The sequence below is a fragment of the Denticeps clupeoides genome, chromosome 8 (genome assembly GCF_900700375.1).
Source record: "Denticeps clupeoides chromosome 8, fDenClu1.1, whole genome shotgun sequence".
Lineage (NCBI taxonomy): Eukaryota > Metazoa > Chordata > Actinopteri > Clupeiformes > Denticipitidae > Denticeps > Denticeps clupeoides.
Window position 1 is genome coordinate 22,552,793 of NC_041714.1, and position 25,849 is coordinate 22,578,641.

General features: G+C 48.9%; 4 protein-coding genes and 1 non-coding gene across 11 annotated transcripts; 2 read left to right on the top strand and 3 right to left on the bottom strand.

The window, feature by feature from the left end:
- The first annotated feature begins 720 nt into the window (after positions 1-720).
- Positions 721-4,552, top strand: nptx2b (neuronal pentraxin IIb). Of its 2 annotated transcripts, none has more exons than XM_028989418.1 (5): positions 721-1,256; positions 1,477-1,744; positions 2,046-2,290; positions 2,877-3,056; positions 3,762-4,552. In XM_028989418.1, the coding sequence occupies exons 1-5, from the start codon at positions 849-851 to the stop codon at positions 3,987-3,989; spliced, it is 1,329 nt and encodes a 442-aa protein (XP_028845251.1). In that variant the 5' UTR covers positions 721-848; the 3' UTR covers positions 3,990-4,552. The 2 variants fall into 2 exon arrangements, with proteins under 2 accessions (XP_028845251.1, XP_028845253.1); XM_028989420.1 differs by having other exon boundaries at positions 1,477-1,696.
- A 4,966-nt stretch (positions 4,553-9,518) lies between these two features.
- On the top strand, positions 9,519-11,168 carry cfap119 (cilia and flagella associated protein 119). The gene is made up of 9 exons (XM_028989182.1): positions 9,519-9,535; positions 9,761-9,795; positions 9,867-9,932; positions 10,024-10,166; positions 10,242-10,312; positions 10,384-10,500; positions 10,578-10,656; positions 10,723-10,815; positions 10,890-11,168. Exons 3-9 carry the CDS (start codon positions 9,874-9,876, stop codon positions 11,036-11,038), a joined length of 711 nt encoding a protein of 236 aa, XP_028845015.1. The 5' UTR covers positions 9,519-9,535; positions 9,761-9,795; positions 9,867-9,873; the 3' UTR covers positions 11,039-11,168.
- phkg2 (phosphorylase kinase, gamma 2 (testis)) lies at positions 11,140-15,981 on the bottom strand. 2 transcript variants are annotated; one of them, XM_028989181.1, is made up of 10 exons: positions 15,826-15,981; positions 13,980-14,083; positions 13,635-13,810; positions 13,508-13,562; positions 13,358-13,423; positions 12,299-12,462; positions 12,132-12,222; positions 11,884-12,037; positions 11,683-11,808; positions 11,370-11,615 (listed from the first exon to the last, which is right to left on the bottom strand). In XM_028989181.1, exons 2-10 carry the CDS (start codon positions 14,072-14,074, stop codon positions 11,370-11,372), a joined length of 1,173 nt encoding a protein of 390 aa, XP_028845014.1. In that variant the 5' UTR covers positions 14,075-14,083; positions 15,826-15,981. The 2 variants fall into 2 exon arrangements, with proteins under 2 accessions (XP_028845013.1, XP_028845014.1); XM_028989180.1 differs by having other exon boundaries at positions 11,140-11,808.
- Positions 15,982-16,417: 436 nt separating this feature from the next.
- Positions 16,418-24,929, bottom strand: nfe2l1b (nfe2 like bZIP transcription factor 1b). 5 transcript variants are annotated; one of them, XM_028990161.1, is made up of 6 exons: positions 24,907-24,929; positions 20,826-21,584; positions 20,116-20,322; positions 19,828-19,917; positions 19,467-19,625; positions 16,418-19,064 (listed from the first exon to the last, which is right to left on the bottom strand). In XM_028990161.1, exons 2-6 carry the CDS (start codon positions 21,369-21,371, stop codon positions 17,715-17,717), a joined length of 2,352 nt encoding a protein of 783 aa, XP_028845994.1. In that variant the 5' UTR covers positions 21,372-21,584; positions 24,907-24,929; the 3' UTR covers positions 16,418-17,714. The 5 variants fall into 5 exon arrangements, with proteins under 5 accessions (XP_028845994.1, XP_028845991.1, XP_028845992.1 ...); XM_028990158.1 differs by lacking the exon at positions 24,907-24,929 and adding an exon at positions 22,350-22,542; XM_028990159.1 differs by lacking the exon at positions 24,907-24,929 and adding an exon at positions 21,903-21,962.
- LOC114796263 (U4 spliceosomal RNA) lies at positions 23,267-23,405 on the bottom strand. The gene has a single exon (XR_003750655.1). It is a non-coding gene; the product is annotated as a U4 spliceosomal RNA (small nuclear RNA).
- Positions 24,930-25,849: the final 920 nt, after the last annotated feature.

The window sequence follows — 25,849 nt, forward strand, 5'->3', positions numbered from 1 at the left end:
ATCACTGTTGGTGAGCAGTGGGCAGCAATGACAGGCACCTGGGGAGCAGTGTGTTGGGACGGTGCTTTGCTCAGTGGCACCTCAGTGGCACCTTGGCGGATCTTATTACGGGGCCGCTTCCTTAACCGCTAGGCCACCACTGCCCCTGGTTTGTCTTACCGATCGAGATTTCCAGGCCAATAAAATAAATTTTCACCTAATTCTAAAAGATCTATCAGAAGGGAATTTCACATGAATGTCAAAGGTCACTATGGGAGCAGCAGTGGCCTAGTGGTTGTATGGCAGCCCCGTAATCAGAAGGTTGCCGGTTCGAATCCTGAGGTCCCCTTGATGAAGGGACCATTCCCACACACTGCTCCCTGGGCCCCTGTCATGGTGCCCATTGCTCACAAGGGTGATGGTTAAATACAGAGGACACGTTTCACCGTGTCACCGTGTGCTGTGCTGCAGTGTTTCACAATGAGGATCACTTCACTTTCACTTCATTTTCATTACGACTCTGAACCGACTCTGAACTGAATCGTCTCCAAATTGCGCATCTGAAAAATGAGCCCGAAAATGCACGAACAGTCCACGAAGCGACGTTTCTCGCAGCTTTAGTGCCGCTTGTGATTGGTTATGTGCTGCGCGTACTTTCCACGGGGAAGTACGCGTGGAGTAGACGTCGCGTAGGGCGCACGCACGACGCCCACATGGTGACGTCGGCGCCTCCGCCAATCCTATTTGCGCATGTAGGACATTAATGCGGGACTCTAATCTGTTTAATGCCCCGTGTTCTCCGCCTGGTCCCCACCAGCATGGTGTCCACCAGAGGAGCTTCTTCTGGACCTTCTCGCTCGAGTTAAAGGATGACCAACGCGGCACTGGCGCTGATCGTCTTCTGCGCGGCGACCTGCGACAAGTTGGTCCGCGGTCAGGAGGTCGGAGGCGAGCGCTTCCTCTGCACCGCCGTGCCCGTCGGGGCGGGCAGCTGCCCGGTGTCGCCGGTGTCGCCGGTGTCGCCTGCGCAGACCGAGGAGGAGCTGCGCAACACGGTCCTGCAGCTGCGGGAGACCGTCCTGCAGCAGAAGGAGACCATCGTCAGCCAGCAGGACACCATCCAGGAGCTGAGCGCCAAGCTGAACCTCTGCGAGTCCGCGTCCTGGAGGAGCAGCAAGCAGGACACGATGGACGACGTCCCCCGGGACCCCAGCGACACCGTCTACAGCCTGGGCAGGACCATGCAGAGCCTGAAGGACCGCCTGGAAAATCTGGAGGTGATAATCCCGCTAATTACTCCAGAAATAGCCACTAATGCACCTTCTGAGCAACTTCACCAGAGATGTTCACCAGAAGGGGACCAAGGTGCCCCACTGTCACCAAGGGTGCCGGTTAAATACGGAGGTGTCACCGTGTGCTGCGCTGCAGTGCCTTTAAAAAGAGGGGACCGAATAGTCGGGTCGTGTTGATGTGTTTTTCGGTTTTTGTGGCCCCCAGCAGCAGCAGATGAGGGCCAACGTTTCCGGGGTGGCTTTTCCCAACGAGCTTCGTGACCTGCTGCAGAGGAGACTGGGCGACCTGGAGAATCAGCTCCTCCGGAAGGTCAGCGAGCTGGAGACGGAAAAGTCGCTGCTGTACAACGAGAGCGCTGCCCACCGCCTGAAGACGGAGAACACGCTGAACTCCCTGGAGGACCGAGTCAAAGAGCTGGAGAACGGTAGTCTGGTGGCACACTGCAACACGTCATCGTCATCTTCATCATCATGTAAACAGAGTTATACACAGCATTTCAAGTTATTTATTAAGAACAGCATCAAAACTCCACATTCATGCGTGAAATGAGTAAACATCTATTATAATATTATAGTATTTGGTTATGGCTTGTATGGGATTTATGATTTGGACGAATGGTGCACCTTCCTATCAAAACGTCGTCGGCCTCAAAACCTGCTATACGTTTTACGTGCGTTTTTGAAATTCATGTTTTGATTGTTTTATAATATTTGAAAGAAAATAGATTCATGAAATGTATGTATGATTATGAAATTCGCACCATCCTGCTGCAGGTAACAATGGCTTCAAGACCCCAAAGGACTTCAAGCTGTCCCTCCCTCTGCGCACCAACTACCTGTTCGGCCGCGTGAAGAAGAGCTTGCCGGAGATGTACGCCTTCACCGTGTGCATGTGGCTCAAGTCCGCCAGCGGCCCCGGCATCGGCACCCCTTTCTCCTACGGGGTCCCCGGCCAGGCCAACGAGATCGTCCTGATCGAGTGGGGCAACAACCCCATAGAGCTGCTCATCAATGATAAGGTGCATCTACGCTTCTTCTTTAGCTCAATGGTACTGCTAGTATATACAAACAGTACAGGCCAACAGTCTGGACACCTTCTAGTTCAACGTGTCTTCTTTATCTTCATGACCATTTACGTTGGTAGATTCTCACTGAAGGCATCAAAACTATGAATGAACACATGTGGAGTTCTGGACTTAACAAAAAAAGGTGAAATAAGTGAAAACATGTTTTATATTCTAGTTTCTTTGCTCTGATTACTGCTTTGCACACTTTTGGCATTCTATTGAATGCTTCTCCAACAGTCTTGAAGGAGTTCCCAGAGGTGTTTAGCACTTGTTGGGGTCCAGCTCACCCCAAACCATCTGGATTGGGTTCAGGTCCGGTGACTGTGGAGGTCAGGTCTCCACTTTTTGTTAAGTACAGAACTCCACATGTCTTCATCCATAGTTTTGGTGCCTTCAGTGAGAATCTACCAACGTAAATGGTCATGAAAATAAAGAAAACACGTTGAATGAGAAGGTGTCCAGACTTTTGGCCTGAACTCAGTGACACACACACATACATATATAATACTAACGGTAGGCAACACTAATGATAATGCAGGTGGCCCAACTGCCTCTCATCCTCAACGATGGAAGGTGGCACCACATCTGTATCACGTGGACCACAAGGGATGGCTTTTGGGAAGCCTACCAGGACGGACAGAGAGTAGGCACTGGTGAGAACCTGGCACCCTGGCACCCAATAAAGCCGGACGGAGTCTTGATCCTGGGCCAGGAACAGGTGAGAACACCATAGATTTCATTCTTATACCATTGGACTGTTAGAGCGTCCATAGTGCTTCTGGTGTTCTCTGTATACGTGCATCACAGACGTTTGATTGCACTGTTGAAATGGAAAAGTTCCACTAAATATAAAATATAAATGGTGCCTTTAAAGGTGTATAAGAACTAAGTAACAGCATCACAAGGATATGAAGGAATAAAAAAATGTCATGTGTAACCTTGTTACCGTAATGTCTCTGTCTGCACTCAGTCCAACATGGGCAGGAGGAGAAATGGTCAATTATATTATATTATACTTCCGAAAATCTTCCGATTATGATTCTCAGGTAGAGACGTATGCCATATTTGGCCGCGACATCCCCTAATATTGCATTTATTTGAATCCTGAACCGCCAAAGTACCGTCCCCACACTCCGCCTGTCATGGCTGCCCACTGCTCACCAAGGGTGACGGTTAAATACAGAGGACACGTTTCGCCGTGTACATTCGGCTGGTGTCCAATGCCACGTACTACACATTTAACACAAGTCAACGATGGACGTAGTGTGAAATGAGGAGGTGTACATGTGGCCCTCGTAGCTGCTGTGGTGACCGTAGTGCCCCCGTAGCCGACTGTAGTCAACTTGCCGATCCTGACGGAGGGACGAGTAAAAGCTGCTGTTGTTGTTGTCTTAACGAGGCCTGTCGTTTATGGCCTCAACAGGACAGCGTTGGCGGACGCTTCGACGCCACCCAGGCGTTTGTGGGGGACATCAGTCACTTCAACATCTGGGACCGGGTCCTGCGGCCGCTGGACATCGTGGCCATGGCCAACTGCACAGCCTACTCGCCCGGCAACGTGGTGGCGTGGGCGGACGGGGACGTGGAGGTGTTCGGCGGAGCCTCCAAGTTGCCCGCGGAGCTTTGTGAGGACCGGCTCTTTGGCTCGTAGAAAGTCCACGGAACCCCTTTTTTATCGCTCGGAACCCAGTTCATAATTACACATATTTGTAAAATATTTTCAGATTCACACTCTTAAGTGTTTTTAATGAAGTGCAGAAATGTCTGGACGTGCTTGAGGACGTACGGCGGGATTAAGGCGGGAGATGAAGGGCCGACAGCTTCTTAAAGGATTGGTTTGTACGGCGCGATAATCCTGTGACACGCCTCATTAGCTCGACTTCGCTCGTCATTCATCACAGCAGTAGCAACACTCGGAGCGTTTTATTTCCATGTGATTATGTTCATCTCATTTTTTATTTGACTTTATTGTACTTCCTTCTGACTGTGATCGTGTTGCTCATGAAAGGCCTTTAGAAGTCCTGGTGCCAAGGATGGAATCCCCGTTCTTCATATCTAACCAGTCCTGACCTTTGTTGGCTGTTAAACAGATAGAACCTCGTTAGAATTTGTCTGTTTGAACTCATGTGCTCTTTCAGGTTTGGTCCTCCCAAATCACGTCTTTTTGCCAACCGATGAATGTATATTAAGAATAAAAAAGAACGTTTGACAGTTTGCTGGTTGAATTTTAATTGGCCAAGACCCGGCGGTGGAGCCCAGAGATCTGTGACTGAAAGGTGACCTGTGGCTGAGATTATCTGGGATTAGGTGACGAAGTTCACGCCAGACATTTCCTAATGGAGCGCCAAGAGAGGAACGTTTCAATGATCTTCAGAGCGTTACATCAGACGCTGTAAAAAAACAGGATTATCGGTGTTTATCAGGAATTCTTTTCTTTAAAGCCGTGCGTGTACTTTCTGAATAATCCTCCTGTCCTAGCTCAGTCACATCCAAGCTGTAGCAGCATTTTTAAATGCTGATTATCGAACATCCTGCTTCTTTTGTTGCTTCACACAGATTCTGAATGCAAGGGGACGTCTTTGTGTCTGAATGACCCTGGACATGGTCAGCAGGCATGAAAAAAATATTTTTTTACAACCCATTTGTTTCCCAGTTTGTAGTTTATAACATTCAAAAACATCTGCATGTATTGGAAGACTGGGGATAAATGCACTTAAATGATAAATGTCCAGGTGAGTTCTGAGATGAAATCAGCATTGAAGCTCCTTTGTTCTTTGTTGGACCAGTCTGTGCTCTGCCACCTGCAGGGCAGAATTAAAACGTCATCCTTACTTACTGAATTTACATGACGAATGACAAAAATAGAAAACTTATTCTGTGAACAGTATGTGATAGAGTAAACGTATGATGAATGGCATTTTAATTATATATATTATAGAGATAATCAATCAAGTGCAATTGATGCTCTGAGCTGTAATAAATTTCTATTGTGCTGTGGAAGATGTCCACAGCACATGGCATCTGTCACCAGGCCTTGTTTAACCCATCATCTTTCATAAATCTGCACCTCAGCAACACAGAAGCCATTTAAAAGGTTGTTCGAACATCTCTAGTCTCACGCTGACTATTTCTGGTCCTCCAGGCGCTGGAGGCTCTGCTGAAGGCCACTGAACTTCACGTCCTCTGTACGAACTATTCATTTCTCTTCCAAAGGTGTAAAAAAATGGATCTTTAAACAGTTCCAAGTCGGTATGAATAGAGACTCAAGACGTCAATCAAACGGCGTCACGTGACCCAGCCGAGCAGTGTGGGGAGCTGTCGCCATGACAACAAGTAGCAGCCGAGCAGAAGGCAGGACTCTTTACTGAATAACAGGATTCATTTATTTTTTAATATGTATATTTAAATAAAAGTCCTATGAATGTTTAGCAGCATGGCAGTCGCCAACAGCCTCTCTCAGCCAATCAGATTGTAGGATCGAAACGCGCCTTCTCCTTTTTAATTATACATAATGTTTCTCCCGTAGTGTCTACAGACAACATTGTGTGAATCTGTGATAACGCAGTTCACAGATTTGTCCAGACTGGAGAAATGATTGATCGATTGATATGAATATTTGGTAGAATTGGTTGCCGGTGGTATATAGAAGCAGCCAAACAAAAAGAAGAACCTGTGCAATCATCCAGTTAGGGGTGGTAGTGACCTAGTGGGTAACACACTCGCCTATGAACCAGAAGACCCAGGTTCAAACCCCACTTACTACCACTGGGTCCCTGAGCAAGACACTTAACCCTGAATGTCTCCAGCGGGGGACTGTCCCTGTAACTACTGATTGTAAGTCGCTCTGGATCAGGACGTCTGATAAATGCTGTAAATGTAAATGTAAATACAGTTATCCTCAGGTTTTCTGTTTAAAATGCACCAGAGCCCATCACCCTGGGTGTGCTGCATTAGTTCTTAATATAAAATTGTGCAAAATAATAAAGAAGAAAACCAAAAAGACTTGTGTACAAATTTAAAAACAGAAGGCTGATTAAGGTCCTTCTAAAAGTTCCTTTGTCACCGCTAATTCATATCTGAGTTCTGGTCACAAGAATACAGAATATATGAAGAAATTACACGACAGGTGATTTATGAGTTAAAATTGTAAACCCGGTAGACATTGATCAGATCTCTGAACAACACTCACACCGGGAGAAGTGAAAGTGGAGTGAATGTCATTGTCAAAAACTGCAGCACAAGCACACGTGACACATTTAACCATCACATTAGTGAACGTGAAGTGATTGTCACATGTGATACACAGCAGCGCAGCACACGCGAACACAGTGAAATTTGTCCTCTGCATTTAACCATCACCCTGAGTGAGCAGTGGGCACCATGACAGGCGCCCGGGGAGCAGTGTGTGGGGACGGTGCTTTGCTCAGTGGCACCTGAGTGGCATGTTGGCGGATCGGGATTCGAACCAGCAACCTTCTGATTTCAAGGCCGCTTCCTTAACCACTAGGCCACCACTGCCCTATGACACACAGAAAATAAACAAAAAAAGAGAAAGTGAGAGAGCACAGTACCGAGGCTGCCATCCGAGGCGCCATCTTGGTAAATAGTGAGCCATGAACCCACCTCGAACCCACAACCCTCTGATTACAGGCCACCACTGCCCCAGAAGATGACGTCTGACCTGTTGAGTTAACTCAGACAGCCAGGTGAAAAGTTGGTGTCAGACTGGAATGTGGCTCCACAGAAGGGAAAACCACTGGGACTGGAACCCCAACAAACCCAGCACTGTGACCGTGGTGGTGCTGCAGCTCCCTCTGCTGGTTACACAGGGAATGACTGCGCACCATTCAATTTAGAAGGGTTTCCATAAGCAGACCGAAAATCTGTACATAAAAAAGTTGTTTCTGTAGATCTATTACATTGAACTATTCTTCAGATTTTATTTGTAATTGTATATTTTTCAACTGTAAGTTTTCACCGGCTCTTGGACATTTCACAATATTCACTATAACTGTGTCCATGAACAATAAAGAATAGTGAATCTTGATCTGTGCTTTAGTAATAGTTTTAAATGTATTGATTACATTCATTTTGACCACATAGGAAATACATAATGAAAACATTATTTCATGTGTATTTGAGTAAATTAATAAATACACCAATAAAAGGTGAGACTTGTAAAGGCGGCTGTGATAAGCAGAGGGACGCCACCCAAATTCTAGAGCTGGTCATATGTAAAGCGCTGTGACGATCGTGAGTGTCAGGTTGTCATGGGTCACCTCAGGTCACCTCAGGTCACCTTACCTCCAGCCATGCCATGTTGTCTGTTCCTGCTAATTTCCCTTATGAGGACAACCAGAAAAGCAGATGTTTGGAAGGAGGGCTGTGCTATGGGAGGCGTGGCTGGCAGGTTGCTTGCTGGTACTTTCGTAGTTGTGTGCTCCACGGAATCCACATATGAAGCTTGCATTGTGCTCATATTGTGGCTCACCGGGAAAATCGTTTTTAATACCAACCTGAACTATGAAAGCTCCTGCTGTTTGCAGCTCCTTTATCTAACATCTCATCCCAGATCGTCTGTTCTTAGCTCCGCTGTGCTCCGCGTGGTCTTATTTAACTCTTTCATAGGGCCCAGCATTCAGGCCTGATCTTCCCCAGCGTGAGGGACATCAGGCGAGACGTTTCCAGTATGATGCAGCTGCCCTCTGTCAACAGGTCCCAATAGAACCTTCGCGGGCCCATCACCATCCTGCATGTTAAACTAAAGGCTCGTACTGGACGTAACGGGGAACAGAACGTCTCGGGACGTTCGCGCAGCGGAATCCCACAGGGTTTATATAGTTACACCTGACACTGGTAGCACCTGTGAGGGCCGCTGTCCCCACTGAAGGGACCTAGGAAGGGGACGCCATGACACGCAGACACAGACATTGAGCCTAATATTCAGGGGAGGGGGAGCGTGCCATAAGACATGTATTCAGTCAGATGTGCAACAACACAATATAAAAAGATAAAAGATAAATCAGTACAAATCTCCTTGACAAGTGTCCTATCCCCAGTAAGTAAACGGACCGTAATCCCAACCCGCCAAGGTGCCACTGAGCAAAGTCCCGTCCCCACACGCTGCTCCCCGGGGGCCTGTCATGGTGCCCACTGCTCACCAAGGGTGACGGTTAAATACAGAGGACACATTACACTGTGCCACCGTGTGCTGTGCTTCACAATGACAATCACTTCACTTTCACTTCCAAAATACACCGAAACAACACAGACAATAAAATTCAACGGATACAACATTTACTTTTACAGACACTCAGGGTTAGGTGTCCTGCTCAGGGACACGACGGAACCGGGGACTTTACGCTCTTCTGGCGGGTATCCGACCCGCTAGGTTAATACCACCCACAACACCGGCTAAAGAACAGTTAAAACGGCGAATTGAAATGGAGAAACTAGCCATGAGAATGAAGTCGTACCTCTGCATGTGTCCTCAGATGAACTCGTATAGGCCTGAGTCAGAAAGAGTCTTTCTTCTCTTCTACAAATAAGAAACGTGCACTTTTCAGTAATGCTGAATATAGACCACTTGTTCACACCGAAAAGAGAAGAAACACACTTCTCATGGAGAGGAAAAGGTGGAAAAGGGAAATTATCACGGCGCACAGAGCAGCGGCGGACACAATTTACAGTTCTTTTGTCCAACCAAGTGTCACAATTTTCAAAACTGTCGTGTGAACAGCATCGTATGGAGTGACCAGGGCAATCATCTAAACTAGAAAACTGTGTTAGACCCGCCCACTGACTTTGATGGGTAAAGGTGACAGATACATTTATTTCATGATGTGCAGCAACACAGACCACGAAATAAATATGTATTTTATTTTTTAATTAAATTGATATATTTGATGACTAGACAGTGAAATAAAAATAAATATACTTTGTTTAAATATATAAAAAGTTATGTGTGAATTAATGACTGTTTAAATGCTTTTTATATTTATTGTATTGTGTCTGTTATGGCCACAGCTGTTAACAGTCTGTTCATCTTTGCTGGACGGTGTAATGACGTCATTTAAACGTCATTAAATTAGCGGCGCCGTCACGTGACCCCGCCGCGCTGTCGCCATGACGACAGAAGGCAGGACGCGTTACGGAGGAATTCCTTCATTCGTCTGGATGGAGAGACGAGGGACGGCGGTGAGGAGCTGACTTCGTGTGAAATGTCTATATTTAAATAAAAGTCCTATTGACAGCGTGGCTGTCGTAAACAGCCTCTCTCAGCCAATCAGATTGTAGAATATTCTTATTAATTCTACTCCTTATTAATTTCTCTCTGTGATAACACAATTCACAGATTTGTCCAGACTGGAGAAAGTGATTGATCGACTGATATAAATAATTGGTTTGTTTCCACCTTTACAGGAGCCTGGAGGCTCCCTGAAGGCCAGAGTATTGTGGTAAGAAGATTTTTAAATATCTTCTTTTGATGAAGGTCTGTGGCCAAATGTCTGGCGTTTTGTACCTGAAGGGCAGAAATGAGCTCAGTTGACGTGGACGAAGTTGAACAGGCTCCGTCGTTACCGGAACTGGAACCGTGAGTCCCCTCCTGGTTTCCGGTTTGTGTGGTTTCTGTCTGTCCTATGATGAAGATGGACACACGACCCCTGTCTGTGTCTGTGTCCCAGGTTTGTCGGTGGCGGTCTCAGAAGAGGAATTTTGCAGGAGATGTACAGGAACACGTCGATGCTCAGCAGGGACATGAACCTCAGCAGGGAGCAGACCTCCGTCCTCACGTCTATAGTAAAGAACGTGCACCAGGCCAACATTGGTAATGCCTGCTCACAATCCAGAACGGACGTTTACATTCGCACGTCCCAGTCTAATCCGTCCTTGACGGTTGCAGGAAGTCCCCTCAACAACATGGACGAGTGTTTCAGCTACTGCAGCGAGCTGCTGCTCGCTCACTCGGTCTGGGTGAGTTCCTCCACATCACCGTCTTTGAAAGGTTGTAACGTTCTCTGGTTAAAAGCAGTCCCATCCCGCAGAGACCCCCGTTCAGCGTGGACCTTTTCAGCCTGGATGAAACCACGCGGATTCTCAAGTACTTCACCAACACGTACATGAGACATTTCATGCTGTACAAATACATCTTCACCCCACAGGTACTTCAGGTCCAGATACATCTCTCATCATCTCACTGTTAAGGTCATTTCATTGAGTTTTTAATTTTTTAATGAAGATGGAGTTAGACCTCAGTCTGACCTACTCTGAATGTCATGAAGACACCCCTGTAAAGCCTGATGAGGTGCCCGCGGCAGGTAAAACCTGTAAAAATACACCGTTAAAATGACGTGTGGGACCTGAGACATGAGCATCTGTGTCAGCTTCAGGCACAAGGAAGCAGGACGAAGAAAAGGACCATGGGGACAGCAGACCAGGCAGTGTCCTGGAGACCACCGAGTCAGAGAACATAAGAAGTGTGTGTGTGTGTGTATTACAGTGAGACGCAGTAACAGCAGCCACAACATCATGTCCTTTCTCTGTCTTCAAGCTCCATCCGCCGAGGCGAAGCTCAAGGAGGTCGTTCAGAAGGAAGTGAGGTCAGAAATGCGCCATCTCCTCGGTCAGCTGGAGCAGCGCCTGCAGCAGAGCACGGATCAGCTCCACAGCGCTCTGCTGTCGCTGGAGGCCACCGTTTGAGGTGGAAGCTCCACCAGTCGTTCTCAGCACAGCTAGATGATGTAATATACGTTACTATCTGTAACAATCCAGCAACACGACCACGAGAGGCAACGTTCAAGTCGTATTAAAAATGTTTAATAGCATTTCTTTCTCCAGATCATCAGTAGTAGCACATCGATGCTACCGTTACGTGCCAAACACAGTACTAAGTTACGAATGTTAATGCGTGTGAGGTATTGTTTCATTTAAACACCTGGAATCATGTGCCACAGTGGACCACCATGAGAACGAAGATGGTCACGTGAGCGGTGGACCCTGAGCTTGTGTTGGATGACAGTAAACAGCACTTCTAGCTCTCCGACTCGTCCAAGCCCAGCAGGAAGACCTTGGCCGCGTTCTGGAAGAGCGCCGCGCGGTTCTGCTGCTCCCCCTTCTTCACCCAGTGTCCGTAGATGCGGAAGGCGCAGCCGTCGATGAGCTTCCGCACGGCGCGCAGCGAGTACGGGTCGGCGCTCAGCGCCTCGCGCGTCAGCGGCCGACACCGGAACCAGCGCAGCTGCACCCGGATGCAGGCCAGGACGGTCAGGATCAGAACCTGGGGGAGACACGGGCGTCACGGCAACGCTGCGTACACGGCCGCGCCGGCGCCGCGGCGCTCCTACCCTGAACGTCTTGCGGGGGCCGAAGCGCCGCGCCTCCTCCTTTTGGTACTGGCGGAAGAAGGGGTGAGCTAGGGCCTGGTTCGCGGTGAGGCGGAGCGACGGCTCCACCACCAGCAGCCTGGAGATCTTCATTCAGAGAGGAGAGTGCTGAAAAGGACCTGCAACATCATCTCTATAAAAAGCCTCCACAGCCGGCATTACCAGGTCCTTCACGGTGTCCGACCGGTCCGCCCATTCCGGGGAGCCGAGCTGGTAACGCCCCTCCATGATCGTGCGCAGCATCAAAAGCTGCTTGCGGTGCCAGAACGGCGGAGATCCGGCCAGCAGAGTGAACAGGATGACACCACACGCCCAGCTAGAGCAGGAAACGTCATCAGCCATCAACACAAAAAGTCCTTCAAACCTCCTGAGCACTTCTCAGCCACCGTAAATGCTGGCGGCACACTCACAGGTCGACTTCTTTCCCGTATCCGGGGTGGGTCTCGTCCATGGAGCACTTCAGGATCTCGGGCGCCAAGTAACCTGGAGTTCCACAGAGCTCTGCAAGGGAAAGTTCTGCCGGTGAAATGAAAGGACCGGCGGAGGATCAGCAGGACGGGGCGAGAGCGACGCGCACCTCTCAGCTGCTGGTACGGCTGCAGCTGCACCGAGAAGCCGAAGTCAGACAGTTTGATGTGGCCTTGGTCGTCCAGAAGGACGTTCTCCGGCTTCAAGTCGCGATGGACGATGCTGAGAGAGTGCAAGTACTGCACCGCCTCCAGAAGTTCTCGCATTATGCTCCTACAGAGGAGGCCAATAGCGTTAACCAGGAGATCCACACCTGACAACTGGAAAAGTAAAAAAATCGAGGCTTCTTCTGGACTACAGCAGTATGTCAGTTCGATCATATGAACAGAGTGAACAGCAAAAACAACACGAGGAACAATGTACAGGGTGGCAATTTATATGGATACACCTTAATAAAATTGGAATGGGTGGGTAGTAGCCTAGTGGGTAACACACTCGCCTATGAACCAGAAGACCCGGGTTCAAATCCCACTTACTACCATTGTGTCCCTGAGCAAGACACTTAACCCTAAATTGCTCCAGGGAGACTGTCCCTGTAATACTGATTGTAAGCCGCTCTGGATAAGGGCGTCTGATAAATGCTGTAAATGTAAATGGAACATTGAACACATTTTATAAGTGGTCAGAAACTTGTAAATAACTCATGAAAGAATGACGTTACGTTAAAACCAAGCACACCATTGTTTTTCTGGTGAAATTGCCAATAAATTTGATGTGTCACATGACCCTCTTCCTATTGAAAAAAATTAAGTTGGATCCAAGATGGCCGACTTCAAAATGGCCACTATGGTCACCACCCATCTTGAAAGGTTTGCCCCCTCACATATACTAATGTGCCTCCAACCATTCCCATTTTATTAAGGTGTATCCATATAAATGGCCCACCGTGTATAAATACAATATTTTAATCAGTACTGTACAACAATGGCAGCAAAGACTTCTATATACGCTGAAGAGTCAGCTCTATTTTCATATTTCTTCTTTTGACGTTATTAACAGAAAGTTTACTGTTGCTTTTGATTGTAAAATCCGTGGCCACGTTAGTCCCAGGTACGAAGGGCCAAGTGGGCCAACATGTCACAAAAACGAAGACGGAGGCGTGGCTCACCTGGTCTCCTTTTCGCTGAGCGTCACCTTTTCGGTCAGGTAATCGAACAGCTCCCCCCTTCTCATGCTGCGAGAACGACAGACACGCGGGAGGTGAACTTTAAACCGCACAACGGCGCAGACGTGCAGTCAGGCGGCGGGTCATACTTACAGGTCAAAAACAAGAAATATGAAGGTCGCTGATTCATATGAATCGATAAGGGTGACTGTGGCAGAAAGGACAATGAATTAACGCCAATGAATCAGCGCCACAGCGCCGCCCTCTGGCTGAGACTCACTGATAGAGGGGTGGCCCTTAACTACGTTGAGGACGTGGATCTCCTTCATGGTGGAGTTCTTCACCTCCTCCAGCTGCTGCACAGTCATCTTCTCCGCTGTGATCTCAATGATCTTCACCGCCAGCTCCTGTCCGGTGTGCTTGTGTACGCAGCGCCGCACCACACTGCTCACGCCCCTGCGCCGGGAGACACGTCCACGGGACAAACGCCAGGAGTAAAGAGATCGTAGAAACATGTCAGGCTGGACTAAGATCTTAGGGGCAGTGGTGGCCTGGTGGGTAAGGACACTGATGTCCCCTTGACCAAGGCCCCGTCCCCACACACTACGGGTGGCGAGGAACCCACCTGCCAATCACCTCCTTGGGTTCATATTTCTGGTAGAAGTCCTTGGCCCCGACCCAGTCTGGAAGCTCATCGCCGAGCACGATGTCACGGGTCATGGTGGTAGTCTGTCAGGAATCAGACGAGCATTTTATTCCTGTACAATTCAGGTTCAAGATGAGCTTTATCGACATTTCAGCTGCATGCATGTTAAACGGTACAAGTAACATTTAAACAACGTTACACACGAACAGAGTAACAACAGCTAAAATAGTGACAACTAAAAAGAGGTACAGTGTGTGTGTGTGTGTGTGTCTGGTGGCCAGACACACGTAACATTTAAACAACGTTACACACGAACAGTGTAGCAACAGCTAAAATAGTGACAACTAAAAAGAGGTACAGTGTGTGTGTGTGTGTGTCTGGTGGCCAGACACACGTAACATTTAAACAATGTTACACACGAACAGTGTAACAACAGCTAAAATAGTGACAACTAAAAAGAGGTACAGTGTGTGTGTGTGTGTGTGTGTGTCTGGTGGCCAGACACACGTAACATTTAAACAACGTTACACACGAACAGTGTAACAACAGCTAAAATAGTGACAACTAAAAAGAGGTACAGTGTGTGTGTGTGTCTGGTGGCCACACACGTAACATTTAAACAACGTTACACACGAACAGTGTAACAACAGCTAAAATAGTGACAACTAAAAAGAGGTACAGTGTGTGTGTGTGTCTGGTGGCCACACACACGTAACATTTAAACAACGTTACACACGAACAGTGTAACAACAGCTAAAATAGTGACAACTAAAAAGAGGTACAGTGTGTGTGTGTGTGTGTGTGTGTGTCTGGTGGCCAGACACACGTAACATTTAAACAACGTTACACACGAACAGTGTAACAACAGCTAAAATAGTGACAACTAAAAAGAGGTACAGTGTGTGTGTGTGTCTGGTGGCCACACACGTAACATTTAAACAACGTTACACACGAACAGTGTAACAACAGCTAAAATAGTGACAACTAAAAAGAGGTACAGTGTGTGTGTGTGTCTGGTGGCCACACACGTAACATTTAAAACAACGTTACACACGAACAGTGTAACAACAGCTAAAATAGTGACAACTAAAAAGAGGTACAGTGTGTGTGTGTGTCTGGTGGCCACACACACGTAACATTTAAACAACGTTACACACGAACAGTGTAACAACAGCTAAAATAGTGACAACTAAAAAGAGGTACAGTGTGTGTGTGTGTGTGTGTCTGGTGGCCAGACACACGTAACATTTAAACAACGTTACAACATAGCAACGTTACAACGTAGCAACAGCTAAAATAGTGACAACTAAAAAGAGGTACAGTGTGTGTGTGTGTGTGTGTCTGGTGGCCAGACACACGTAACATTTAAACAACGTTACACACGAGTAACAACAGCTAAAATAGTGACAACTAAAAAGAGGTACAGTGTGTGTGTGTGTGTGTGTCTGGTGGCCAGACACACGTAACATTTAAACAACGTTACACACGAGTAACAACAGCTAAAATACTGTCAACTTAGAAGAGGTACAGTGTGTGTGTGAGTGAGTATGTGTGTGTGTGCGTGAATAGTGTGTGTGTGTGTGTTTGTTTGAATAGTGTGTGTGCGTGTGAGTGTGTGTGTGTGAATAGTGTGTGTGCGAGTGTGTGTGTGAATGTGTGTGCGTGAATAGTGTGTGAGTGAGTTTGAATAGAGAGTGTGTGTGTGTGTGTGTGTGTGTGTGTGTGTGTGTGTGTGTGTGTGTGTCTGACGGCCTGCGGAATAATAACTTCACTACCTCGGCTTTGAGCTGAAGGCGTGTCAGGAACCCGGAATTTTAATACTTACGTTCCACTCAGCCGCGGTGACAGAAGAAGAAGAAGAAGCTAAACGCTCATCGTTTTTCCGTCATGTTTTCGGTCGACTTTGGAAATCGGGCGTCTCTTCTTCTCTCGGGGAGCAGGAGGCGCCGCCCGAGGATCCCGCGACGGCGCCACCGCGAGTCCGGGGTCGGAACTGCAGGCCGCTTTCAGAGACTCGACTCCCGACAGGCTCCGTTCCAATAAGGCCCACCAGCAATGGCGAATATATAATATATATCATGCTGTGGTGCCTTTTTTATCGATTGCAGGTAATATCACGATGAGTCTAAATCACATCTGAATGTGAATCTGAATCAACCGTCAAACCATTTCTTGTGACCACACCCCCGAATTAACCTAAAGACAAAAAATATTCCACTTAAATGATGGATTCTGTGGATTTTCCAAATAAATGACCAGCGGTATCCTGAAGAGGGAACTAAAACAGCCGGAATCTTCCTAATATCTTCCTGGGAGGTTTTTGTAGTAAAAATGCTAATAAGTTTGTATTAATACGGCGGCCCGCCTACCCTCAGCCCACGTGCGCGTCCGGTATTCAATACAGCGAACCAGTTAAATCATGGTTGAAAATAAAACATTTTTATTCATCGGAAACAGAAAAAGAAAGAAAAAGAACCAAAATCCCAGATTGCCAGCAAACAAGTCAATAAAAGAACTAAACCCAAAGCAGGGGGGAACAGGCTCTTTCTCTCAAACACACACACATATATATAAAAATTTACAAAGGACAACACAAAAAGAGAAGGACGACGGGACAAAGTAAAATATTTACAGGAGAACAGAATGAAAAGGTACAGAATGACAACTTTGGAGTATGCAGCTATACAGTGTTTTTTATTTTATTTTATTTGAATTTTGCCCAGACATTGTTATAATGCATGAACCTTCTTCTTACACTTCTTCTTTTTTGTTTTTTTTACCCCTCACATCTTCATTTGCATCCTCTTTGTCCATTTTTCTCAGTTACAGTTTGAAAATAAAAAGAAGAATAAATCTTGCATATCTATTTGAACCGCACTGGAGACGCCACACGGCGGCTGTGTGGACGGCGAGCTGGAGACGGTGAGTATTAATCAGACTATTCATGGCGAGAGTGAGAATGAACGCGGCTGTAGCAGGTTAGACATTCATATCAGTGCTATTAATACGTCATAAACGGTTAAAAACCAAAAACCGCCCGAGACGGGGGGGGGGACTCAGTCCAGCTCCGAGGGGACCCGGAAACGTCCCCTCGTGGTGGAGGTGCTCGACGCGGGGTGCCTGGGAGCCGGACCGGACGCCCCGTCCGGCGTTATGGAAACACAACGGTGAAAATGATCCATCGCCGAGACTGTAGTGTTTGTTGCGTGAGGAAGATGGACGTAAAACTAAATCCGTCCGAATCCGCCGGTCCAAGTCTGTCAAGCAGCCCACTTCCTGTTCAACCGCCAGTACCGTCTAGCCGGTAATACTTAAACGAAGAGAAACGTCCCCGAGACGTCCCTCCGGGTGACCGTCCTCACTCGCTTCCTGGCCGCGCGACGGGACGGCTATCGCCTACGCCTGAAGGAGGTGCTACAGGTCCGTGGGATCAGGGCGTGGCCGCCGGTGCCAGTCTTCTCCACCTGCCCACCCCGTTCTGGGCACCCCGGTACCCCGACGGAGGAAACGGGAGGGGACGAGACAAAGGAGGCGACCTAATGCAGCAAAGAGTAAACCAACAACGCAAAATATTCCCGCCTCGGCGCCAGAACCAAAATGAATTGACCGTCCTTCCTCGCGCCGGTAAAAATCGGGGTTTTTTTTTGTTGATTTTTGGGGGATTTTTTTCTGCGGCGGGAGCGGAGCGAAGGAAAGCGGCGGCGCGGGACCTCCTCACTTCTTCTTGTCCTTGTGCTTCCTGTCGGCCCGGCGGGCCGGCTCGGCGGCGGTGGCGCCGCGCGGGATGACCAGCACGCTGCCGTCGGCGCCGTACTGCAGGGCGTACTGGCCCGGCGCGCAGGGACGCCCGTGCTCGTCCCGCAGCTGGGACAGCACCTCCTGGTACAGGCTCTGCACCTTGTGCTTCATCTGCCGGACGGAGCGGGCGAACTCCGCCTTCTCCTTCAGGAGGCGGGCCTTGTCGCGCCGCAGGTCCTGCACGCCCTGCTCCAGGTTGAGGATGGTGTCCAGCTTGCGCTTGCGGCAGTTCTGCGCCGCCATCTTGTTCTTGCCGCGGCGCCGGATGTCCCGGATCAGGGCGAGCTGCGCCTCGCTGAGGTGGTGCTTGGCCAGCAGCTCGTTGAACTCCTCCACGGGCAGGTTGATGATCTTGTCGTTGGAGAAGGGGATCTTCATGGCCCGGGCGCGGCGCTCGTCGCGGCTGGCGTGCTTGTCGAGGAAGTCCCGCTGCGGCGGCTGGAGCTTGGCGTGGTCGCGGCCGGCCTTCTTGCCGCAGTTTTGGCCGTGGTCTGGGTAAGGAGAGGCCAGCGGCAGGTTGTAGGTGTGGTTGTGGTTGACGTTGTCCAGCTGGGGGAGACCTTGGAACTGGGACGGGTCCTGGTAGCTCATCCTGCACAGCTTGCTGAACTCGGGCTGGTAGCCCCCGACCGCGCCCTCCTCCGCCTCCAGCGCGGCGCCTTCGGAGTCGGTGCTGTACCCCACGGCGCCCTCCTCGGAGAAGGTGGCCGAGGTGGCGGACGAGGACGCCGCGGACGAACAGGACGTTTCGGAGCTGCTGGGCGAGGCCGGGCTGTGGCTGGAGTCGAGGGACAGTCCGGAGTCAGAGTCCAGCTCGTCCTCCAGCTGGGACGCCTGGGCCTGGCTGAACCCCTCCTCCATGGCCAGGTCCAGCAGACTGATCTCATCCAGCATGGACTCCTCCAGAAGGCTGCCAAAGGGGTCGGGCAGGGCGGGGGCAGCCGTGGCGTTGTTGGTGCCGTTGAGCGGTGGCGGCAGGAAGAGGCCCGTCAGGTTCGTGGCTCCAAAAGTGGAATTGACGTTGGACGAGTTGCTGGAGGACAGCCGAGGCAGAGGGGACCCGCCGGTGGCGGCGGGGTCCACCTCCGGGTTGAAGAGCGCGGAGAAGTCCTGGCTGCAGCTGGGCAGGGACGCCTGGTGGAGACTGACGTCCTGGTTGATGAGGGTGGAGGGGGCGCGGTCGAATCCGGACTCTGCCGTGGTGCCCGCGGCGACTCCGGCAGTGGCGGCGGCGCTCGTTTCCGTGGTGCCGTTCACCTCCATGTCCTTAAATAAAGAATCAGATCGTTCACTAGGGTTCTTACACATTTTTACAACATTTCAATTAATTGTTGTCGGAACGTTCTGTGCAAATGTGGGTCAAAAAAAACCCCCAAAAAGTCAAATATTAGTAGATTTGTGACGAGCCTGAAAAGCTCAACTTAAACGACGGTGTTTCTTGGTTGCCGTCAGGTTGATCGGCCGTAATTGACTTTTAAAAGGAGAAGCACGTGACGCGGTTCACTACGTAAAACCGGCAGAGTTACGATGGACGCGTGCCGGTTTGAAGCGTCTTACAGGAACTATAAGGGGACATCATTTTCAATTTCCATCACCCTTCCAGGCGTTTAAGGAACGTTGGAAGCCTGAGAGACGCGTTGGGTGCTCGACACGTTCGTAACGCGCTACCTGCAGCTCCATCAGGGCCATGATGTCCTGCCACTGCTGCTCCAGGTCCAGCTGTGGCTCTGGCTGTGACACCACTGGGAGCGCTGGGAGACCCTGGGAGGTCGAAGGCTCCTCCTCACCGGCATTCGGCAGCTCCGGACGGACCTCCTGGTTCTGAAACTGAGGTGGTCGAGGTTTAGTGACGAATGTTAAAACACCCCCTTAATGAATTGTAATGTTAGTGACCCAGGACTGCATGACATTTAATACACCTGCTCTGTACTTAAAAAAAATATATATATAAAAAAATGGAAATGGCAAAATAACGTTGGATAAGGCAGAACTTAAGATGCCTAAAAATGCTGCTGGAGCATCTGCCGACCTCTGACTCCTCGCCAAATGGGAAGGTGGCTTCCAGCAGGCGGAGACACTCCTGCAGGGACAGGGAGGTCTGGGCGCCCAGACTGGGCATCTGAGGAACACACACAGCGCACATGGTCACTGCCTGGTTAAACCCGCCGGCTAGATTATCATCCCTCATGTGTGACAATGCCAGATAACATCGAGATGCTGCCTCCCTCAACTTTCGGCAACTTTAGCGCGGCCGCGTGACCTCAGTACACCGCAACGTGTCAGGGCCTGCATGGCGGGGACGGGGGCGGTGCCGCACCTGCTCGGGAATACTTTCTCCGGTCTCTCCATCCACGGGTCCCAGGTTGAGGCCGTTCGTCCAGCTCTCCTCGGGCTCGCCGCCCTCCTTGCTCGGTTCGGGCTTCTCCGGCTCGCTCTCCTTCTGCCGGCTGCTGTAGCTGAACACTTCCCGTCCGGCACCGAGGTCCACGTCCTGCCTCCACAGGATGTCGATCAGGTCAATGTCCTGTTCCAGGGCAAAGGAAGATCTGGCACAACATTCCACCAAAAATCCTGCTCAGGACATCTATACATATCGATAAAGAAATGTGCTTTCACCCGTGATCGGGCTGCGTAACGCCGCTGCTCGATGCTGTTCAGCAACCGACTGTCTTGACCAGAGACAGGTTTTACGAACCTGATGCCGAGACCTGTCAGACCTGTCCCTGCTGAAGAACAGAATGCCGACAGGTCTCTGCAACAGCCAAAATCTAAATCTTTCTTTTTTTTTTATGCCTTTGACATCGGAATGCTTTCAAAAGAATGAATAAAGTGGCAGCTTGGTGGCTTGGATGAAGACATTAAAGGCTCGGCGACCTAGGAGCCAAAATGCCTGTCGCTCACATGGTGATTGGTGGCCAAACTGGCGCAAAATTAATTTGCCATCTTTAGCATCAACCTTATTTCCTAAGGATCAGATGAGTTATGTAAAAGAACTTAAAGAATCTACGACCTGTCGTATCATAATACCTCTTTGGTCAGGTCCTCGCTTTCGCCCTGCTCTCCCTGGCCACTGTCAGGTGCCACCGCGCCCAGGCTGTCCTCTCCGCCATGGCTGTATGTGGACTCAGACGAGGAGCCGCCCACCCTCATGGCGGAGGTGTCGGGGCTGTTCACTTCCTCCAAGCTGCCCCCATTGTCCAGGGCGATGGTGGGGCTCGACTGGCCTGCAGCCGACACCACGGTCTCCGGGTCGCGGTGCACAAGCCAGGCGCTGAGCTCGGTGCTGGGCACGCGCAGGTGGTCCAGGGAACGCACCTGGTTCAGTAGACGGCGGGTGGCAAAAAAATGGTCCAGGTCCACACTTTTGGGGTGGATGCCATAGCCATCCAGTGTGTTGCGCAGGTTGTGGAACTGTGTCTGTGTGTAGGCCGAACTCGGGCCCAAGATGATCTCACGCAGGGGGGGTAGCTGGCCGCTCAGGTAAGTGTCCACGTCCACCCTGACCCCGATAAGACTCAGCAAGATGGTGAACTGAATCAGGCCCTCTGTGAAGTACTTTTTCAGGTAAAGCATTTCTTAGCAAAGGAACAAAAAATAAAAGAAAACAAAAACAAAGTATAAAAAAAAACCTAAAACTTATCAATCTGGAAAATTCATGAAACTTTTCCCTTTTCAAGGCACTCCAAAAGCCCCCAAATCCGAAAGCTGACAAGCAGAATTCTAGTGTTAAAAAAATTATTCCCGTCTTCCACTGTCAGCAGACGTCACAGAAGATTTTTTCCAAGCCTGCGTACAGATAAAAAAAAATACATTGTGAGAAATGTATTTACATATGATGTAAAACCCAAATTATTTAACATTTAATAATCATTACAATAATATATATATATAGAGAGAGAGAGAGAGAGCGCAAGTGCAGCTCATCTGAGGGACAAATTAATAGAACAGCCTGACAGCCCGAAAGCCCGAGTCCCACACCGGTCTGTGTCTCTTCAAGGTCCGCCACCTGCTCTCACACACGACCAGCCGAGTTCGACGCACCGGCTGTTAGCGGTTATTAATACAGCAATGCGGAAACACGCACAACAACTCGTTCGATCTCACCATTGTGCTCGCAAACACCACGCAACAACAAGGAAGTACCGATTCTGCCTACTTCCGCTATCAGCCCCCAGCAACCCCGGTAGCAACAAGTGTCGCAACAGCGACTGTCGTGCAGTCGGACCAATAGCAGCGACAGAAACAGCCAAAGCTCCGCCCCACTGGCCGTCTCGGCCAATGACGAAAGCGTGTGGGCGGGACGTTGCGGTCACAACAACGCCTATCCAGAATTAGTGCACGAAGTTCAGCAACAAAATTGTAAAGCTGAGGCGTTGACAAACCCCCCCAATTGCGAAAGTTGTAGAGAAACGGGCGAATTTTCCACGGCGCCGCCTATAAAGTGGAGAGTATTCTGCTGGCGTACATGTAAATCACAGTCGGCTGCCGGGCTAGCTAGCCCCTGTGCGTTAGCTCGCTTACTTAGAACATCAAGCTCGTAAAACGACTTACGCGAGACGCGTTTGAGCTTAAAGGCGGCCGGTGGGCAGCAGCGGCGCGTCTTGCCTACGTCCGGCGTGCTTGTCCTTCTCGCCTCGGTCCTCTCGCAACGCTGTGTTCGCTCCGCGGTTTGAATGGCGCACCATGACTTGCAGAATTTCCTTTACTACTCCGCTACAACAGACGGGCGCACGTTGCCACAGCGCGCATGCGTAGAATATTCTAGGGCGCAGGGCGGATTAGAGGGGGAAACCCCGACAATGATGGGCACGTCGCGTCGATTTTATTCTGTAATGATTCACAAATCAGTAATGCCGTTCGGTGAACTGAGACACAGACAATGCACATTACAGGAAAAAAGCATCTATATCTGATGATGGGACCTTGATCAGAACCAGGGGACCATCATAGCCTACAAGCAGTCAAATGCAATTTTGATGTAGTCCAAACCAACTCAAACTTGGGTGTAACACCCAGGACTTGTTTTATGACAGTCTCTCTTCCCTCCATGAGTGAAGTGATTGTGAAACACAGCAGCACAGCACATGGTGAAACGGTACCAAAATCAGTGGCAACTTGGCAGCTTGGGAGCTTGGGATTCAAACCGGCAACCTTCTTATTACAGGGGGCGCTTTAACCGCTAGGCCACCACTGACCGGACAATTACCACACACGCTGCATCTGGAAAGCCATGTGATACACAGCAGCACAGCACACAGTGCACACAGTGAAATTTGTCCTCTGCATTTAACCCATCACCCTGAGTGAGCAGTGGGCAGCCATGACAGGCACCCGGGGAGCAGTGTGTGGGGACGGTGCTTTTGCTCAGTGGCACCTCAGTGGCACCTTGGCGGATCGGGATTCGAACCGGCAACCTTCTGATTACGGGGCCGCTTCCTTAACCGCTAGGCCACCACTGCCCCTAACGGTCTCCAAAGAGACTGGTAAAAATGTCTTAGCCGATTATATTTCAAATCGTCCAGACGGGAATTGGGTAAAGTTTTCAACTAGCAAAAATCACGCCTCGGATAGACCTCATAGGCTACGATACTGCTACTGCGAAAGGATTTATATGGATACACCCTAATAAAATGGGAATGGTTGGTGACATTGAACACATTTATAAGTGGTCAGAAACTTGTAAATAACTCATGAAAGAATAAAGTGACGTTAAAACCAAGCACCCCATTGTTTTTCTTGTGAAATTACCAATAAATTCGATGTGTCACATGACACAACTTTTAACAAAAGTTGGATCCAAGATGACCGACTACAAAATGGCCACTATATCTTGAAAAGATTGGTAAAAGTTTACTAATGTGCCACAAACAGGACGTTAATATCACCAACCATTCCCATTTTATTAAGGTGTATTCATAAGGCCCACCATGTACATTTACAGCATGTACCAGAGGCCCTTATCCAGAGCGATTTACAATCAGTAGTTACAGGGACAGTCCCCCCCTGGAGACACTCAGGGTTAAGTGTCTTGCTCAGGGACACGATGGTAGTAAGTGGGGTTTGAACCTGGGTCTTCTGGTTCATAGGCGATTCCAATCATGTCTGTTCTCCGTTGTTGTCCCTGGCTGGTGGAACAACCTGCCCTCCTCCACACGACTAGCCGAGACTATCACCACTTTTAAGAAGAAGGTGAAAACCCTCTTATTCCAAAAATATTACAGACAAATCTAACACATACACATGCATACACATTGAACAAACAAATACAAAATGTATAAATACATTATAATTTTTCTTAGTCTAGCACCCAACAATCTCCGAGCATGCTCTTCAATGACAAGTCTAAGCCTTATCAGGGCTCTTAGTTTGTACACTCGATATTCTATAGAAATCGAACGAGAATTCCTGGTGTCTTCCCATTGTAAGTCGCTTTGGATAAAAGCGTCTGCTAAATAAAGTAAAGTGTTACCCACTAGGTACTTTACTAGGTTACCCACTTTGTACTTTATGTAGCCACACAAACCTGTGTCACATGGTAACTTTATGTCAGTGCGTAACGTTGTTTAAATGTTCCATGTAGCACCAGGTTCCGTTTCACTGTGTTCTGTCTAACACGTATGTAGCTGAAATGGCAATAAAGCTCAATTTGAACTTGAACCTGAGCTTGTTTTCTTCAAAATGCCATCAGTGTCATGCATCTTGAGACATCCATGCCCCAAGCACCATGTCCACATGGACCAGTTCCAACGTGTCTCAGTTGGAATCAGAACTCACCCTGACTCCCAGCATGCATTTGGGGCCTGATGAGATAACCCTTTTTAACATATATGGGCTCCCAGTGAACACTTCCTGCACAATGCCCCATCACCATGGATATCCGTGAATAAAATGTCACCACCCTGCTGGATCCCTGCAGCAAATTATTAGACTGTCTAATGATATTAATGGCCTAGAGAGTGTAATGTTTTCACCCCACTCAACTCTGGATATGCCTCATATAGAACGTATGTGATAACATGGTTTTAAGTCTTGATGAAAACCTCCCAAAAGTGGAATAATGTGCAGCACGACTGCTGGACCAGACCACAGCGTGATGTGATGGCCGTACCTGGACGGGAGCAGACGGCGGTCTTCACGGAATATTCCCTTGTCGACCTGATGTTTCACACACGTCTCACCGAACTTTCATGCGAGAACGTCCAAGGATCATGTGGGGCGTTGAAATTTGCGGCCACAAAGCAGCTAGACAACATTTCTGGGAAGATGCGCCCGAATCCACAGAGTGGGGGGGGGGGGGTCTAGGGTGCCTGCTGACTCGGGAAAGCGGGAAATTACCATTTTTTCGGCCTGTTGAGGCTAAATGCACGAAAACAAGCACAACACATGACTGTCACAAGCGAGCACAATTTCACAACTGATGCAGATGTTGGATCCACACGAATATTCCAGGTTTACGTGGAGCACCAAACTGCTCCAACTTTCGACCAGGATCTGCTTCCCTCCGGCACTTTTTAAACAAAAAGTCTTTTCTGCGACTTTAAATCCAGCAGTGGGCTGAGTGTGTATGTGGTGTGTGTGTGTGTATATGTGCATGTGTGTATAGAGTGTGTGTGTGGGGTGTGTGTACAGAGTGTGTGGTGTGTGTGTAGGTGTATATGTGTGTGTATATGTATGTGTGTGGCATGTGTATAGAGTGTGTGTGTGTGTGCTGTATGTGTGTATAGAGTGTGTGTGTGGTGTGTGTATGTGTTTATAGAGTGTGTGTGTGTGTATATGTATGTGTGTGTAGTTTGTATGTATAGAGTGTGTGTGTGGTGTGTGTATAGAGTATGTATGTGTGTGTGTGTGTGTGTGTGTGTGGTGTGCATATGTGTGTGGTGTATAGAGAGTGTATGTGTGGTGTGTGTGTGTGTATAGAGTATGTGTGTGTGTCTGTGTGTGGTGTGTGTGTATAGAGTATGTGTGTGTGTGTGTTGTGTGTGTGTGTATATGTGTATGTATGTGTGTGTGTGTTGTGTTGTGTGTATAGAGTTATGTTGTGGTGGTGTGTA